Source organism: Xenopus laevis, chromosome 9_10L, assembly GCF_017654675.1.
Source record: "Xenopus laevis strain J_2021 chromosome 9_10L, Xenopus_laevis_v10.1, whole genome shotgun sequence".
Lineage (NCBI taxonomy): Eukaryota > Metazoa > Chordata > Amphibia > Anura > Pipidae > Xenopus > Xenopus laevis.
In genome coordinates, this window is record NC_054387.1 from 9,763,339 (window position 1) to 9,782,883 (window position 19,545).

General features: G+C 42.1%; 1 protein-coding gene across 1 annotated transcript; it reads left to right on the forward strand.

Moving 5' to 3' along the window:
* Positions 1-15,829: 15,829 nt before the first annotated feature.
* On the forward strand, positions 15,830-19,005 carry LOC121398374. Its single transcript, XM_041577569.1, has 5 exons — positions 15,830-15,969; positions 16,787-16,895; positions 17,073-17,459; positions 17,585-17,771; positions 18,323-19,005. Exons 1-5 carry the CDS (start codon positions 15,868-15,870, stop codon positions 18,714-18,716), a joined length of 1,179 nt encoding a protein of 392 aa, XP_041433503.1. The 5' UTR covers positions 15,830-15,867; the 3' UTR covers positions 18,717-19,005.
* The last annotated feature ends 540 nt before the right edge of the window (positions 19,006-19,545 follow it).

The window sequence follows — 19,545 nt, forward strand, 5'->3', positions numbered from 1 at the left end:
AGAAGTGCAGAGATCAGTACTGTTGTATGTCAGAACCTTCACCCAAGCTATCTGAAGTACCAATGGGATTGTCCAGGAACCAAACTAGTCAGGCACATCTGTATGTATTTTGGAGCGGCTATAATTCAGTGAATGATCAAACTAAGTGCCAGTCCCTTGAAATGATGTCCTGGGGCTGGCACTCCTGCATTAACTAGAAACCCAACACTGCCTTGTTGGGAAGAGACATCCAACCTTTACGCTAAGTTGTTGGATAACAGAACGACTTATTGATTATGTACCTCTGAAATGTCTCCCTGCACCCCAAGAGCTTTTTTTTGCATTTGTTGTTTGCAAAGCCACTTGCAAGCAGCCAATCCCCTTCCCATAAAAATCATTTTTCCTCACCTGCAATGCTTCATGCCTGCCAGGAACACCCATAGGGATAGTAACATATGCTGACACCCCCCCCCCAAAAAAAATCAGATATGAAGCTTTCACTCCCAGATATAAATATCACTCATTGCCACCAAGTGACTGTAGTGAGAGTGCTTTCTTGCCTCACATGAATAATTAAAGAAGGAGGAAAGGCTAATATTAAAGGGGTTGTTCACCTTCAGGTTAACTTTTAGTATGTTATAGAATGGGCAATTCTAAGCAGCCTTTCAATTGGTCTTCATTATTTATTTATCACTTATGAATTATTTGCCTTCTTCTCCTAACTCTTTCCAGCTTTCAAAAGGGGGTCACTGACCCCATCTAAAAACAAATGCTCTGTAAGGCTACAAATGTATTGTTATTGCTACTTTTTATTACTCATGTTTATCTTCCGACCCTCCCCTATTAATATTTCATATTCTCGTTTAAATCAATGCATGGTTGCTAAGGTAATTTGGACCCTAGAAATCAGATTGCTGACATTGCAAACAGGAGAGCTACTGAATAAAAAACGAAATAACCTAAAAACCACAAATAAAAAATGAAAACCAATTGCAAATGGTTTCAGAATATCACTCTCACATCATATTAACACTTTACTCAAAAGGTGAACAAACCCTTTAAGTAAGCCTTATCAGAAAGGTCTATATAAATATACAGTAAACCCTCAAAGTAATGCTGTTCTGAGTCCTCTGTAAAAAGAAACAGCACATTTCTTTCCTTCTATTGTGTACTCATGGGCTTCTCTATCAGACTTCCTGTTTTCAGCTTAAACCTCCAGGGCTAGGGCTTGAGCATGCTCAGTTTGCTCCTCTCTCCCTCCCTCCGCCCCTCCCTGTAATCTGAGCCCAGAGCTATGAGTGAGCAGGGAGAGACTCAGACAGGAAGTGATGTCACACCAAGCTAATATGACAGCTGCTATACTAAACAAACAGAGAGCTTCTAGAGCTGTTTACTCAAGTATGGTAAAGCATTCTGGAGAATAAATATAGTGTTATAGCTTGCACTATTGTGGCTAATCTATTGACAATCATCTGCTTCAGTAGCTTTCCTTCTCCTTTAAATCACCTTTTTGTTCTTGCACTAGAAAACAACAACCCTGCAGACACATCTCTAATCCATAAGAAATCTTCGGTTCCTGCTGTTTGTTCTCCACACGGTTTATTTCCTTTAGTACTACCCAGCTTCTTTAGCTCCGGATTAGAAAATAAAAAGAATGGCTAAAGCTTCTCCCAGGAGCGATTTGTTTTGTTCGAGACGTTGTATTGATCTCATAGTAATTTAGAGCGTTGATACTTTTTCTCCAATTTGATAAATATACCCTTAATTTGATTTTGTGTTGAAAAAGAAACTCTGATTGTGCTAATGAGATTTTCTTTTTATCAGTTCACCTGCTTAATTAGATTTTTTTTTAATGCGTCTTTCTGGTTAATAATTTTTTTTTTTTTAAACTGAATAACTGGAAATAGAAGTTTATGGCAAATGTTGATAAGGAAGTTGTATTAGTGAAACTGCTTGTGTAATGTTGTTAAAGGTTCCTTTTCCTTCCTACTGTAACAGAATTGCTTCCTTCATTTACTTTGCCATTCTGAGTGTAAAGTGATCCTTTAAAGGGGTGGTTCCCCATTGAAATTCATTTTGGCATGCTTAGACTGGCGAATTCTAAGCTTAGTTTTTTAATGATTTGCTTTCTTCTTCTGACTCTTTCCAGCTTTCAAATGGGGGTCATTGACCCCATCTAAAATGACAAATGTTCTGTAAGACTACAAGGGGCCGATTCACTAAGGGTCGAATATCGAGGGTTAATTAACCCTCGATATTCGACTGGGAATTAAAATGCTTCAACTTCGAATATCGAAGTCGAAGGATTTAGTGGAGATAGTTCAATCGAACGATCGAAGGATAATTCCTTAGATCGAACGATAAAATCCTTCGAATCGAACGATTTAAATCCAACGATCGAAGGAATATCCTTTGATCAAAAAAAGTTAGCCAAGCCTATGGGGACCTTCCCCATAGGCTAACATTGACTTCGGTAGCTTTTAGATGGCGAACTAGGGGGTCGAAGTTTTTTTTAAAGAGACAGTACTTCGACTATCGAATGGTCGAATAGTCGAACGATTTTTACTACGAATCCTTCGATTCGAAGTGGTAGTCGAAGGTCGAAGTAGCCCATTCGTTGGTCGAAGTAGCCCAAAAAAAACTTCTAAATTCGAAGTTTTTTACCTTCGAATCCTTCACTCAAAGTTAGTGAATCGGCCCCCTAATGTATTAATTATTGCTACTATTTTTAACTTGTCTCTCTATTCAGGCCTCTCCTATTCATATTCCGGTCTCTTATTTAAATCAGTGCATGGTTGCTGGGGTAATTAGGACCCTAGCAACCAGATGGCTGAAACTGCAAACTGGAGAGCTGCTGAATAAAAATCTAAATAAACTCAAAAACCACAAATGATAAAAAATGAAAACCAATTGCAAATGGTCTCAGAATATCACTCTCTACATCATACCAAGAGTAAGTTGAATTTCCCTTTAAAATCTGCCTACCCCTCCCTGCCAGATGATGGCAGCTACCCCTGACCTGCGTTTAATTGTGGGCTCTGCTAGGTACAAAAAGAATAGGTGGGCAGGGTCGGACTGGGGGACCCAGGGCCCATCGATGCTGCCCCAGGGCCCCCTCCCCACCTTTTTGCGAATGCACGCTGTGCAGAGTATGCACAAATTTTGGGCAAAAAATGGAGGTCGCATCATTAAGAAGCGGATCTGGATGCGGATCTGGGCCGGCCGGGTACACAAGTGCTGGGGGCCCACCGGGTTTTTTCCCAGTGTTCTGCTAGCCCAGTCTGACCCTGTAAGTGGGAGTCGCATGTAAAAAGATAACCTAGTCATTATACCCAAGCTGGGATAACAGCCCTACTTTACCATTCATTTGTGACCTTCAGTGCACTGCGATTGCTTACATTTTCCATAGTTGCACAAGAACTCATGAATTTGATTTTTTTTTTAAATAGAGGCATTGCTAATAAACCTGACAGTCACCCGAACTCTAACACATTCCAATTATTAGGAATATAGAAATTGTCAGCGCTATAAGCAATGGCATATGAATGAAGGCATCGGGTGGACACCCAAGTTTTAAATTCTTGCATTGTTTTGCCTGCCCCAACAAATTTACAGGATGGGAGGGTACCTTTTTTTCTTGCAGGTGATATGAATATTTAATATATATATTATCTGGTATTTAAATAGAACAGAGATCATACATCATTCCAATCCTTCCCAGCCCCATTGGAGCTTACAATCTAACGCCTCTATCATATTCACTCACGAGGGTCAGTTTTATCAGGAGACCTGTATGTTTTGGGAACACAGGAGACAACCGGAAGAAACCCACATAGACATGGGGAAAATATACAAGCTTCTTGCTCCTCGTGCCCAGGCTGGAATTAATACTCTGGACCTCAGGTCTGTCCCTAAAACAGAATCACAAATACGGCATATTTGCCTTTAATATACCAATTTGATATTTGCCATGTTCCTTTCACATTCTCACTTTATAAAGCCTCTAAGGCTATAGTTTAACTGAGAAAATAACTGAGTCCCCCCCAGAGATCTATCTGTAGTGAGGGACAATGTGCTTTAAGTACAAATCTGCCATAAAACATCACTAACGGCAACAAGGAGCTTGATTACCTGGAATACATTATATGCAGCACACAGAAAGAAGGATTATTTACTATAAAGTTCTGCCAGTTTACTGCGGCGCCAGATTTACAGGCACATAAACATTTATTCCTTTTGTATCTGATTCCAACATGAATATTGCATTTCCAAGGACTTGTTCCGTTAATAAACAAAACTTACACTGCGGCAGTAAGGAGAACTAAACCAAACCAACCCTTTTTTTCTTAACCCCAAGGGCTCTGTAGTGCGAAGATCAAGAAATCAAAGTTTGCACAACCTTGTCTTAGGCTTTTGTTCCCTACCCAACCAGCTACAGTATAAAACCGCAACAAAACAATTCAATCAAATTGCCCCATGTGCCGTTGTCCTTAGATCAGTGATTGCCAAATTTTTTTTTTTAGTTCAGCAAGACCCAGTATTTTACAATGGAACTGCTTTCAGATAAGCTATTGTTTCTACTACTCATTGTAACTGGAGGAGTCTTGGTGGGCTTGGGTGTACTACTGAGTGCTATTTTCATATCTATCACTACCACTGGGGCGTGGGAGCAATGCAACGGTTATCTGGTTACCTGCTTATTGTTCTGTTGATCGACTGCTGGAAGGGGAGGGGGTAGCATTAAAGAGTGGCTAAAGTTTATCAGAGCACCAGTCACATGATTAGGGGCACCTGGGAAAGTGAGATCATGTCTAACCCCATGTCAAATTTCAAAATTTAAAATAAAAAAACTGTTTGCTCTTTTGAAATCTTGATGTTTTCCTGTGACACAATCCCTTTAAAGAGAACCACCTGTACTAACATGTATTGAATATTTAAAGTAAGGCTCTAATTATTCCCTCTTTCTCAGGGACAGACCCCAGTTCAGGTACATGGTGGTACCCATGGTAAAAAGGTCCCCAAGAAATGCGCACCCAGGGTTGGAGTAGGCTGGCATGACACCAGGGAAAAAACCTGGTGGGTCCCAGTCATTGTAGGCACCGTCTACCCAGACCCCCACCCCACAGTAGATGCCATGAACATGCCATGCTCCCTCTAATGTGACTACTAAGAAGAGAAGTTTAGGTCAGAGACACATGTAGAGATTCAGTCGCCCGGCAACAAATCACCTCTTGTTTGGGCGACTAATCTCCCCGAACTGTCTTCCCACTGGCTAGAATCTAAATCTAAATTGATGGGGATGGCACTCGGAACACTGCGTTTTCCGAAGTCACCCGAAGTTTCCTTGTGAGGCGACTTTGGAAAATGAAGCGCACCGATTGCTAAAATAGAATCTAAATTGTCAGTGGGAGGCAGTTTGGGGAGATTAGTCACACCAAAGAAGAGGCGATTTATCGCTGGGTGACTAAATCTCCCCGAATCTGAGCGTGTCTCTGCCCTTAAAGGTACTTGTGGGGAGGAGGGGGAAGAGTTGTGTAGTCAGGTACTGCCGGGGGGGGGGGGAGGTGGGCCTGAGGGGGTGTGGGCCCCCCGAGATGGCAACCCTGGTGGGCTGTCTGACACCCCCCATTTTTTTTTAACATAAGTCTGTATGTTATATTTTCTGTCTCTAGGGAAATAGAAACAAAGGGTATGATTTAAAAGAGGAGTTTTAAACAGCGAATGTGGCCTATATAGAGTTGCCACCTGGCCGGTATTTTACTGGTCTGGCCGGTAAAAATGATGGTTGATCCCAATGTTAATAATAGGGAAAAAAAGATAAATATATAGGAAGGCCGGTATTTTTTTTGAGAAAAGGTGGCAACCCTAGGCCTATACAATTTTGCGTGGCTTGCTATTTGCTCACTCGTCCCGGTGTAACCCCAGATTTCAAGTCCGGCAACAGTGATATAAAGAAAATAAAAGGAATGTAACCCCACTTAAAGGGTGTTTGGTCCCTTTAAATAGAAATCAAGTTTTTACAAAAAAAATAAAGCCAAGTATTAGTGCAAGTGCTGCTACATTTGTCTTGCTTCATGGATCTGACCACTCGGGGGGGTAAAGTAATAACTGGTGGAAATCTGGTCCATTACTAGGGCCGGAACTAGGGGTAGGCAGAGTAGGCACGTGCCTAGGGCGTAAAGCTGGGGGGCACCAGGCATGTACCTCTCTGTTGCCTATCCCATGTCCAGTCCCCTCTCTCCCCGACTCCATTCTTTCTGCCCAGTCTTTTTGTGCTGATGTGCATGTCGATTTGTGCATGTGCGTTAAGCGGCAATCTGCACATGCATGCGAGTGGCAATTTGTGCATGCGCATGACCAGCCGGCCCCCGGGACCAGCGAGGTTGCCTAGGGCATTTGGTCGTGCTCCGATTGCAGCCAATAACCCTCAGATGACATTTACATACCTGCAAGTTGAAAGCAAATATCTGATTGGTTGCTATGGGTTTCTAGCAGTGGTGTGCAGGCCGGGGTTTTTCCCACGCCCGCCCGAGCCTGATTTCCGGGTTCCTTTTATAGACCCGCGCCACCGATGATGTTACAAAATGGGCGGGGGGAGCAGGTGCTTGTCTATAACAGTTCAACCCGGAAGTCGGAAGCCAGCATTTGTGAGACTAGTCAGAAGAGCTCGCAACCCGGAAAGGGGTTCTGCCTGAACCCGACCCGCGAGCATCCGGCCGGCCCACACATCGCTAGTTTCTAGACCTGGAGCTATGGTTGTGCTCCAGCAGGAAAGTTACACAACAGAATATCCTGATCACAGAAAATACAGTCCTGCTCTGTTTCTTATGAGACGATTGCCACTAAACTGACGATTTTTCTTAGCAGGAAGTAGAGACAAAAAGACGAGTACCAGGAATTATACTCCCCCGTGCAAACATAACTAATAACTATACATTTTCATAAATAAAGGGAATTTTACAAATCACATTATAATTTAAATCAGGTACAGAGTATTGTCCCTTGTGATAACCAAAAACAAAGCGAAATGAACAATTATCTTCCTTACAGCAGATTATACGGTCGTAACCAAGATTTGCATAAACTGCGCTGGCAACTTTGATCGGAGAGAAATTTATTATAATGAGCTCTCAAAAGATTTTATGCAAATATTTCCATATTGCACTGAAGAATAATTATTTGCATACATGAAGTTCCGCCGCTTTCCTCCCCATAACATATGCAAACTTAATTGGATTGAAGAAAAGGAAGGGTTTGAGTAGCTACAATTTTATAACTGCGCCAAACCACATTTCCCCTGAATAATGCAAACGTGCGCTGTAATTAACAACCAGCGGCTTCTTCAACATATGGGTCACCCATAGGGGACGACGGATCATGCTGATAGCTCTGTATAGATACATATCTGTTTGAAGTATAGACAGTCTACACCTCCTTTGGACTATTACATTTGTATTTTATTATGATTAGTCACTTAGATAGTGCCAACATATTGCCCAGCACTGTACAGAGTTTATACATCATTTCTATGAGTCCCTGCCCCAGCGGAGTTTATAATCTAAGGTCCCTATCACATTCTCATCAGTCCCTGCCCCATCAGAGTTTACAATCTAAGGTCCCTATCACGATCTCATCAGTCCCTGCCCCAGCAGCGCTTACAAGATAAGGTCCCTAACACATTCACACACACTTTATCAGAAGGCAATTAACCTGCCTGTATGTGTTTAGCAACATACACACTCCTTTAGACAGTGTCCCAGATGGGATTGGCACTATGGTAGAGGGACATCAAGTCCCAGAATCCTTTACTAGGCTTGTTAAGTTACCAGCATTGTACTTGACAGAAAATGTGTAATGCCTAGTTGTTCCATCTCCAGCCTGCCCCTGATCCTCCTTTTTCTGCCCTCTAGGCTCCCAAACTCTGCCTACTAACTGAAACCCACTTTGTTCATTTATAGATTGCGCCGACCCCCCACCCTCACAACTTCACCCCAAAAGTTGCAGCTCCACCCCTTCTTGGCCTGACCCCAGCCCCTTAAGTCATCATCCAGTATGGCCAAAAAAAAAGAGGTGCCACGGGTCTCCCATAGACTCCATTTTATCCAAATAATCCCAATTTTTAAAAATTGATTTCCTTTTTCTGTGTACTAATAAAACAGTACCTTGTACTTGATCCCAACTAAGATATAATTAATCCTTATTGGAGGCAAAACCAGCCTATTGGGTTTATGTTTAAATGATTTTCTAGTAAACTTAAGGTACGAAGATGCAAATTATGGAAAGATACCCCTGGTCCTGACCATTCTGGAAACCCGGTCCCATACCTGTAATCTATGAATTCCTCTATTCCCTGACCTCCTCCACTGCCCAATTACCTACAGTATTATAAGTGCTCAGTTGCTGCTCTAGACACAAACCCATCTCTGCTCTACCCATTTTCATAACCTGTCCACCCGCTTCCCTGCCCAGGGGCGTAACTACAGAGGAAGCAGACCCTGCGGCTGCAGGGGGGCCCTGGAGGTATAGGGGCCCCATGAGGCGCTAATTCATATACAATTTCAATAAATATTGCCAAAACAGGTCAACTTCTAGACATTTTGAGGGCCTTAAAAATAATTTGCTGTGGGGCCCAGTAATATCTAGTTAGGCCACTGATGTCACCAATCACCCCCAGTGACATCACAACTTGCAAGGTGAAGTCAAAAGTGGTGGTAACCCTATTTCTACATAAGCCCAACTGAACGAGCTCATGTCAAAGAAAGGTGGTGGGTATATTTTCTCCAACAAGTGGCTCATCTACATGTTGCTCCCCAACCCCTTCGATGTTGCTCCCAGAGTCCTCAAATCAGGTGCTTATTTAGGAATTCCTGGTTTGAAGGCAAGTTTTAATTGCATAAAAACCAGTGTACTATCAAGAAGAACCTCCTTTAGGCTGCCAGTTCATATAGGGGCTAACAAATAGCCAATCATAGCCCTTATTTGGCATCCCCATGGGTGTAATTCAATCTCTTTTTACATTACAGGTAATAATTTACAGCAATGATCCCCAACCAGTAGCTCGTGAGCAACATGTTGCTCCCCAACCCCTTGGATGTTGCTCTCATTGGCTTCAAAGCAGGTGCTTATTTTTTAATTCCAGGTTTGAGGCAAGTTTTGGTTGCATAAAAACAGATATACTGCCAAATGGAGCCTCCTATAGGCTTTCAGTCCATTTAGAGGCTACCAATACCAAATTACAGCCCTTATTTGGCACCTCCCAGGAACATTTTACATGCTTGTGTTGCTCCCCAACTCTTTTTAGATCTGAATGTTTCTCACGCTTGAAAAAGGTTGGGGACCCCTGATTTACAGGGTTGAATACATAAAACACCCCACTTTTAATTTCAAAACACATTCCCTAGTTGCTGCATGAATCTTACTTTATTTTCTGAATGCACCAATTTTCCTTGTATAATCTTTAAAAAAAAAAAGAGATATAATATTGGAGGAAAGGCTTCTTTCTTCCATTGGACCCCATATCTTGCAACAGTAAAATGCTTTCATCCTAAACCCACAAAGAACAAGTAAGTAAATTCTTCTCTGAAGATCCGAAATGAAAACTTGGAATGTAAAAAGCCTTAACCCGAGAGCTTCCCATTTAAGCTGATAAACCTGCAAAGAATTGAATTTCTCCTTTGACAATGGTTGCTTCTTAAATTCTGCTCCCTGCGCCGCATGGTAAATGTTGTACAATTTAATTTTCTGTAATTGTTTATTGCACAATCTCACTGACACATAAAAAGCGGCATTTTAGGGAGCTTAATTATGTGTTTTCCAGAAACGGGGCTTTAAATATTCAATCCGCTCTTTGAAAAGCAAAAAAAAAAAAAATGCAGCCTTCAGACTCAGTCGTCAGTTTGGATGGAATTTGCAGGCTCAGTGTTCAATTAAGGTTTGGAGAAAAATGAAATTCCACTTGAAAGTGCCCCAACAAATTTTAGGATTAAAGACTGTAAGAGAACTTGTAATGTGGCCCTGGCTAGAATCAGGGCAAGAATTCGAGGTAATCTGAAAACACAGGAGCCCTTATATACAGTGTGCTGTAAAATGATAAATGAAAAGTACTATAAAAGTAAGGTTTTTGTCATTTTGCCTAATATTTTGGCTATAACCCATATCCCATGTAAAAATGATACAGATATAGGTTGTTTGTTTCCTCCCACAATCAAAATACCTACAGGCGGGGTAATTAGTAAGGGAATGATAAGACAGGGCCAGTGGGCCAAAGTGAGAAAACATAGTGGGCCCAGGATCTCATGGGCTGCTGCCTGCCGGGGGCCCTACACAGGCCTGGATTTGTGGCCCCCCAACATGCTGATTTTTGAGTAGTCTAAGGAGGGCGGGATGTACAAGGTGGGGCAGGTTGTTTGTGGTGGTGGAGATTGGAGACATTTGTGACAGGGTGGCAGTGGTGGGCCCTTGAGGGTAGGACCCCAGGTTGGCTCTCCATCCTCCAGTCTAACTCTACACTGCTGATGTGTGCATGATGAATAATATCTAAGCCACTGCAGATTAAGTTGGAGTATATAACCATAGTTTTGTGTCCCCTCCTACAACTTTGACCCGTGAGCCACCCTGCCTCTTACTTATGACCCCCAGCTTTCAGAGATAAATAGAAAGGATTTGTGCCACTGGGACAGAATCCTCTATTATACAGATAGCTAGAATCTCAGCCATAAAGCAGGACAGGACTGCTGCTTACAATGGGGATCAGATAGGATCTGTGCAGCCACTGGGACAGAATGCTCTGTTATACAGATAACTAGAATCTCAGCCACAAAGCAGGGCAGGACTGCTGCTTACAATGGGGATCAGATAGGATCTGTGCAGCCACTGGGACAGAATGCTCTGCTATACAGATAGCTAGAATCTCAGCTGCCATAAAGCAGGACAGGACTGCTGCTTACAATGGGGATCAGATAGGATCTGTGCAGCCACTGGGACAGAATGTTCTGTTATACAGATAGCTAGAATCTCAGCTGCCATAAAGCAGGACAGGACTGCTGCTTACAATGGGGATTAGATAGGATCTGTGCAGCCACTGGGACAGAATGTTCTGTTATACAGATAGCTAGAATTTCAGCTGCCATAAAGCAGGACAGGACTGCTGCTTACAATGGGGATCAGATAGGATCTGTGCAGCCACTGGGACATAATGCTCTGTTATACAGATAGCTAGAATCTCAGCTGCCATAAAGCAGGACAGGACTGCTGCTTACAATGGGGATCAGATAGGATCTGTGCAGCCACTGGGACAGAATGCTCTGTTATACAGATAGCTAGAATCTCAGCTGCCATAAAGCAGGACAGGACTGCTGCTTACAATGGGGATCAGATAGGATCTGTGCAGCCACTGGGACAGAATGTTCTGTTATACAGATAGCTAGAATCTCAACCATGAAGAAAGGCAGAAATGCTTATTGATGGGATCTCAAATACAACCTTATTTTTGTAATGAAGCTGTTCCCATAATTGATGCCAAATCTACATGAGCTATGTAGTCTATAAGCTAAAACAAATACCTCCAGCTACACCGAATTTTCGGAATCCTGAAATGCAAACTGTTAGCCGGGGGACTATGAAACAAGCCGTGACATTTTGCAGCCTTTGTTTTAGCCTGGTAAATATATGAACGTGCTCCCCCACCCTGGAGCATGACTTGGCGCCTTCCATGCTGACACACATGCGCAGTAGGCTGCAGAGCGAGATGTCAGTCCGCCATTACAAAAGGATCGGTTGGGCAGAGAGGACCTAGTGTGCACGCTAGAGAGGAGCAGTAACTCGAAGTCGCGCTGAAGACTGAAGAGACCTGTCTGCTCTGTCCTGCTGGGCTTTTGGGAGCTGCACCTGCCTTTTACTACTGGCTTTGAGGCTTGTTGGCATAGGTACAGATCATGGGGGCTTGGGTTGGGCACAGGGTTGCCACCTTTTCTGGAAGAAAAATACCGGCCTTCCTATATATTTACCTTTTTTTCCCTATTAATAACATTGGAATCAGTCATAATTTTTACTGGCCAGTAGGCCTGGATTTGTGGAAAGGCCACCTAGGCCTGGGCCTAGTACTGCAGGATTTTAGGGGGGTGGCATGCGGCCCAACCACACCCACATTGTTTCACAAACACTGGCGATGCGCTGGAGATACATTTATTTTTTTAAATTTCCCATGCGTCAATCCCCATTAATGAGGACAGGGGCAAAGAACGACAATGAGCCTAGCGGCGCCCACTATGTCAATCCGGCCCTGCCGACCAGGCCGGTAAAATACCGGCCAGGTGGCAACCCTGGTTGGGCACAGGTACATGTGGTAGGGTTGCCACATTTTTACAAAATTTTCACCGGCCAGTGGTGGGGGTGGGAACAAAAGGGGCGGGCTGTGACTTCAAAGGGGTTGGAGCTATGGCACATGATGGGCCAGTGGTGGGGGTGGAAACAAAAGGGGAGGGCTGTGACATCAAAGGGGGTGAAGCCACGGAACGCGATGGGCAGAAGGCAGCGAAGAAGGTACGTTTTTATCAGATTGGGGCAGCCAAGAGTATTACAAATTTACTGGCAGCTACATTGACGGTAAATTTGTAATACCGGCACCGGCCGGGTGGCAATCCTGACAGGTGGGGGCATGGGGACTGCAGTATTAATGTTGGATATGGCTGGGCCTGGGCTCATTGTTGGGCTGCTGGTTTGGCAGTGGCACAGTACAGATCATGGGGACTTGGGTTGGGCATTGGGTTGCCACCTTTTCTGGAAAAAAATACCAGCCTTCCTATATATTTATCTTTTTTCACTATTAATAACATTGGAATCAGTTATCATTTTTACCGGCCAGGCCAGTAAAATACCAGCCACGTGACAACCCTGGTTGGGCACAGGTACAGGTGGTGGTATGGGCTTGGAGCCTGCAGTATTAATGTTGGATATGGCTTGGCCTGGGCTCATTATTGGCTTTTGGTTTGGCAGTGGCACAGGTACAGATCATGAGGACTTGGGTTGGGCACAGATACAGGTGGGGGTGTGAGCTGTATAATAAAAGTCCTTTTCAAACAGGCCCGGATTTGTGGAAAGACCACCCAGGCCTAGGGCGGTAGGATTTTAGGGGGCGGCATGTTGCCCAACCATACCTACATTGGTTCAAAAACACTGGGGATGCAAATAAGATACAATCATATTTTTAATTTCCTATGCGCCAATCCCCATTGCTCCAGTCTTGATGAGAATTTGCACGAATAAAGGGGAGGGGAAAGGGGCGACGAATGGCAGTGGGCCTAGGGGCGCCCACTATGTAAATCCGGCACTGTTTTCAAATAAAACATGAAATCCAATTTCTATTTTTTATTAAAGCATTCATATCTGTTGCAAGCTCATGCAAACATCTCAGCTGTCAACCCAATATTGTCTGCCCCTCCTCTATGCCCTGGGCCCGTTCTCTTCACCATTTAATTGTGTAACCAGGGCATGGGGATGGACATCAGGTCCCCCATTCTGATGCACAAACAAAATTCTGAGCTCAGGCAAGACTTGTCTTAATAACAATGTCAACAAATGGCTCCTGCCTGCTTGCTATAATTATGAATTCCTAGACCAAAGGAAACAAGATTCAAATAATTTATATAGTGTAATTGAAGTTCATTTTGCTTGACTGATGTGATAAAATAGGATTATGATTATATTTTTTGGGTGACTGGTCCCCTTTAATAGACATTGCTGGGCCTGGGCTCATTGTTGGCTGCTGACATGGCACAGGTCCAGATGGGGGACTTGGGCCTTGGGCAATATTGATGCATAATGGCTACTGGCACAGGTACATGGGGGCAGTGTGATGGCTGCTGGCAATGTTGCATTGGGGCAAAGTGATGGCTGCTGGCACAGGTACATGATACCATAACATGACAATTAACGAATGTCAGTAAGTGCCTTTTTCAGATTGATATTTATATAAATGAAAAGTTTCATTCAATAATAAAAAACCATAATGGTAAGGTAGGAAATACTAATGCAGGACGGCGCTGATTGGAATCCTTGCAGGCCCGGACTGGCAATCTGTGGGTTCTGGCAAATGCCAAAGGGGCTGCTATAAAGTCCAATAGAAAGTCAGTATTTAGTGGGCTGGTGGGGGCTGATTGAGCCTCTGTGTACCTGAAATGCCAGGACCTATTTTAATTCTCAGTCCGGACCTGAACCCTTGCCTAGGGTGCCAAACTACCTTGGCCCGGCCCTGCTGGCCAGACACCAAATAAAGTGATTAATAAAGAATGAACTCCTCTCTGGAGCCGATAGCAGATGACAAATGATTTATAAAACATATAGGGGCAAATTCACTAAGATTCGTAGTTGCGCCAGGCGCAACTTCGCCACGCTTCGCCGCACTTCGCCAGGCGTAGTTTTGCCAGCGCTCCGCAAATTCACTAAAATCCGAAGTTGCGCACAGGGGTAGCGTAAGGTTGCGAAGTTGCGCTAGCGTTGATTCAATAAGTGAAGCGAAGTTACGCTAGCGAAGGTTAATTTGCATACGGCGCCAAATTCAAATTTCAATAGAGGAATACGTACAAATCACTACAAATGCCTGGGAAACCTTCAAAACATCAAATAAAATGTTTATTTTGCCCTACACATGTGCCCACTGTATAGTTAAGTTGCCATGAGTTAGGAAATGTAGGGGGGAAGGAGGGGAGCCCCAGAAAAATTCTCGATCTTTTTCAGCCTATCACCCATAATATAGAAAACACGCCAGCGTTTTTTGGGACATAGAAAAAATTTGAACTTTTTTGGAAGCAATCCCTATCTACTCTATTGCGCTTCGCCTGGTCTGAGGTGGCGAAGGAAGTCTAGCGTAAAAGGTAGCGTTCAGTACACTGCGCGCATTAGTGAATTTGTGTAGTTACGTCCATATCGAAAATTCGCCAGGCATAAGGGTGCGAAGTTACACTAGCGAATCTACGCCAGCGTTCGTTAGTGAATTTGCAAAGTAATTGACGCTAGCGTTCGGTGCTTCGGCGCTTAGTGAATTTGCCCCATAGCCTTTCTCACAATGATCCGGCTGCAAGGGCCGTCTCTTTTACAAGACTTGAACATCAGAAAGATATACTTGTTAATTGCCAAATGAATGTAGGGGACAAAGATACTAAAAGTTTATTATAGGCTTTTGCAGTGCCGTGTGGTATTTGCCTCTGCAGAGCAAAGTTATATGGCGGTGTATAGTGGTGATTATTGTGATCAACTTGCTAGATGGGGCTGATCAAATTAATTAATCAGGGGTTTATTGCACTGTTAAAAAGGTGGTTAACATTGAAGTTAACTTTTAGTATGTGATAGAATGGTCAATTCTAAGCAATGTTTCAATTGGCCTTCACTTTTTCTTTTTTATAGTTTTTGAATTACTTGCCTTCTTCTTTTTCTGTCTCTTTCCAGATTTAAATGGAGGTCACTGACCCCCATCTAAAAAAAACAAATGCTCTGTAAGGCTTAACATGTATTGATATTGCTACTTTTTATTACTGATCATTCTATTCAGGCCTCTCCTATTCTCCTGATATTGCAGTTGTTGTTGTTGTGCTCTGTTGGCATCAACAGAGCTGTTGCTGTGGTAACAAATATAGCCATTATGACATCAGAGTTACTATGGTAACTAACTGGACATTATGACATCAACAGGTGAAAGCCATTATCCCATTATGACATCGTCAACAGGTGATAGCAAGTAACATTATGACATCATCAACAGCTGACTTAATACTGGTATTTACCAGTTGTGAGCTCAGTTTGTCTTTAGATATTCACAAGACCAAACCTTATTTTATTCTTTAACCAATATATTCAAATATACCTTAAGTTTTTTATTCAATCAAAATTTTTCAAATGCAAGAAGATTTAAAAAGAAACATTTACAGACTACAGAGAAGTAAACTTGATAAGATTCATCGATTAGACCATTTTTCTGGCTCTATAACGAGGAGAACTGTGAGTATACAAGATAATAATTGACTTTAACTCTATATTCCAAAGTTAGATTGGGACAGATGAGCAACTGCTTTATCATAGACATTCACTGATACATAGAATAACACTAAATAAATACAGAGGGGAAGAAACTTCAAATGATAAGACCCCCTAAGATCTTAGTGGTCCAATGGGCACAATGTAGGAAAAAACTGCCTTTTTAAATAGCCAGTGCGGCTCAGCCTTTTCAGTTAACTTTTAGTACGGTATTAAACGGCCCCAATCTAAGCAACTTTTCAATTGGATTTCATGATTTATTTTGTTCATCCCTTTTGATTTATTTGCCACCTTCTTCTGACTCTTTCCAACTTTCAAATGGGGGTCACTGACCCCATCTAAAAACAAGTGCAAGGCTACAAATATATAGTTAATTCTACTTTTTTATTATTCATCTCTCCTATTAATATTTCAGTCTCTTATGCCAATTAATGCATGGTTGCTAGAGTAATTTGAACCCTAGCAACCAGATTGCTGAAATTGCAATACATATATATATATATATATATATATATATATATATATATATATATAATAAAAAGCAAAATAACTCAAAAGCTACAAATAATAAAAAAACCTTTCCCTCTCTCCATCATACTAAAAGTTATCGCAAAGGTGAACAACGACTTTAGGAAAGTGGCGACAAGTTGGTGATTTCAATTAGTGGGAGTTAGATATTCATAGGTTGGGTTTACCCTTGGGTCTAGCCTGTGCAGGCATTACATTATGTTCTACCATTTATTTACATGATATTAATAATAAACCCTTTTCTTCCGTACAGCAGAAGAAGCGCGAGATCTGTGCAGCAGTGATGGCTCCCAGATACAATTATTTCATCTACATTTTGATAATCATTGGAATGTTGATACAGTCGTGTAATTGTGCACCAGGTAAATGTCGTAATTCTAACGGATTTCCCTCTAGTGACACAAATGTGTTTAAAGCCATATATACCCCTTTATTGGCCACTAGTAAGCTACGCGGCTGTTCAATGCCGAACCGCTTGCGTGTGACTATAGAGAATGTTTAGCGACTGTAACTGTACACTGCTTTTTACTCTCTTTCAGCTATGCAAATCCGAAATTTCAAAGTTTTGCAAACACACCTGACCCTGAAGCCAGGTACCCGGCGCCTGGTACCCTGTAAATTTCTACCAGTCCATCCGCTAGACATGACTAAAGTAAAACTGGAATGGGGTAAACTCTCTTTAGAGGAAGGAAGATACACCCCTATCATCCAACTGAATAGCGAGGGAATCAGAAGGAACCCAGAGATCGGCCACAGATTTGGGCTCTTTGTACCTCTTGTAAAGAAAGGCAACTGCACCTTGATTATCGATCCCGTCGACGCCAAAGACACGGGCGTTTATGAAGTATGGATGGCACTAGATGGCAGCTTGCACGAAGCCTATCCCAAAACCACAATTACCATTTCAGACCAAAAGCAAGCCTCAGGTGAGCTCTACATGCATCACTTTATATTATTTCTATTCTTTATAATATGGAAGTGATAATATTTCTTATATAGTTGTGGTGTTGTAAATATCAGCCGTCACTTACCCGTCTTTCTTTTTATATAGGTGCCTCCCGTGCCAACGTTAAACCGACTGTAATGGCGACATCCATAATGAGTACAACTGCTGCCTCCAACCAAACCGATTTTTTTGTTATGCTACTTGATCATAAACACGGGAGGACTACGATTATTGTAGTGATAGCAGTACTATCATTCCTGTCCGTAGCGGCACTGATAACAACCGTTATGTGGTAAGTCAGACAAGTGACTGGAGTTTTAAATGAGTTGTTCACCTTTAAATTAACGTTTAGCATGATGTACAGAGTGATATTCTGAGACAATTTGCAATCGGTTTTCATTTTTTTTATTTGTGGTTTTTGAGTTATCTTTGTATTCAGCAACTCTCCAGTTTGCGGTTTAAGCAATCTGGTTGCTAGGGTCCAAACTACCCTAGCAACCATGCATTGAGACTGGAATGTGAATAGGAGAGGACTTGAATAGAAATATGAGTAATACAAAGTAGCTTAGAGGCCTTACAGAGCATTTCTTATTAGATGGGGTCAGTGACCCCTATTTGAAGGCCTAAAAGCATAAAAATAGAGCAAAAAAAATAAAAAATTAATAATGAAGACCAATTGAAACATTGCTTAGAAATAACCATTGTATAAGTAAAAGTTAACTTAAAGATAAACTACCCATTTAAAGAAATTTCTTTTCCAGCAGCTTAGAATTACAAATATTTAGTTATAGTGTCCTATTAAGGAAGCGTTCAGCAACCTTACAGTTTCTTTTCTTTCTACAGTTGTATCTATTTTCTTGATGATGACGATGATGATGATGATGATGATGAAAGCACGGATGTTGAAGCCCCAAAGGAGGAAGCCCCAAAGGAGGAAGAGAAATCTATGAAGGATAGTGTCCATATTGAGGATGAGACAACGACTGACAGTGAGAGCGAAGAGGAGGAAGAGAAATCTATGAAGGATAGTGTCCATATTGAGGATGAGACAACCAGTGATAGATCGAAGGAAGAGAAGGAAGCGAAATTTACGTCCGCTGAATCGGAGTCTGATAAATCCGATGTTTCGGAGTCTGATAAATCCGATGATTGGGAGTCTTATAAATCCGAAAAAGCCGCCTCAGAATATGAAAGAGAAACGAGTTCAGAAGAGGAATCAAGTGAGAAACTCGGTTAGACGGATGAAAGTGACTAAGAAGACTTGACATGTTTAATCAGCCTCAGCGGATATATTTTCAGAATCAATAAATTTATCATATAACAAAAAGATTTGTGGAATAAAGTTGTTTTTATTTCAGCGTTTACTATTAGTGACTAATGTGGAGTCTTGGGGGTATCGACGATACATTTGTTTGAATTTCTTGGGAATAGAAGAGATACCATGACATTTAAAAAGATACACTAAGGGGCAGATTTATCAAGGTCAAGGTGAATTTTCAAACTCAAAAAATTTGAATTTTGAGCTATTTTCCATCTAAAACCTGCTGAATTGCTGTTTTAGCCTATGGAGGACCTTCTAGAACCTATTTGGAGTCAATTGCTGGACTTTGGAAAATCAAAGTTTTTTGGGGGAAAACGTAGATTTCGAAATCGGCCAAATAGGGACCTTTTCAGCCAAAAAACCTTCAACTTAATTTCAGTTGGTCTTTTTGAATTCAAATTTTTAAGTTTTTCAATTTTGAATTTCGACCCTTGATAAATATGCCCCTAACGGTTCCAAAACAATACATTTCAGGGGTCATGTCCGATTACCCTGGGCAGAATTGCACCCGTTAATGCTCATTTAGACAGGACACAGGAGGACCCCACTTGCCTTTACACAAGCCCGGGAAACCTTAATAAAATAAAATAAAGTTGTTATATTGCCCTACACATGATCCCAGTGTATAAGTTATGTGCCATATGTTAGGAAATGTAGGGGGGAAGCCGGTTACCCCCCAAAAAATCACGCTCTTTTTCAGCCTATCACCCTGTAAAAGGAAAAGACAAGCGTTTTTTGGCAAAAT

Bases quoted from the DNA above. Each gene is read 5' to 3' on its own strand.
- LOC121398374 (XM_041577569.1), top strand. From the start codon at position 15,868: ATGCAAGAAGATTTAAAAAGAAACATTTACAGACTACAGAGAAGTAAA. The intron at 15,970-16,786 runs GTGAGTATACAA...TCTTCCGTACAG, and splicing joins GCTCTATAACGAGGAGAACT to CAGAAGAAGCGCGAGATCTG. The intron at 17,460-17,584 runs GTGAGCTCTACA...CTTTTTATATAG, and splicing joins AGACCAAAAGCAAGCCTCAG to GTGCCTCCCGTGCCAACGTT.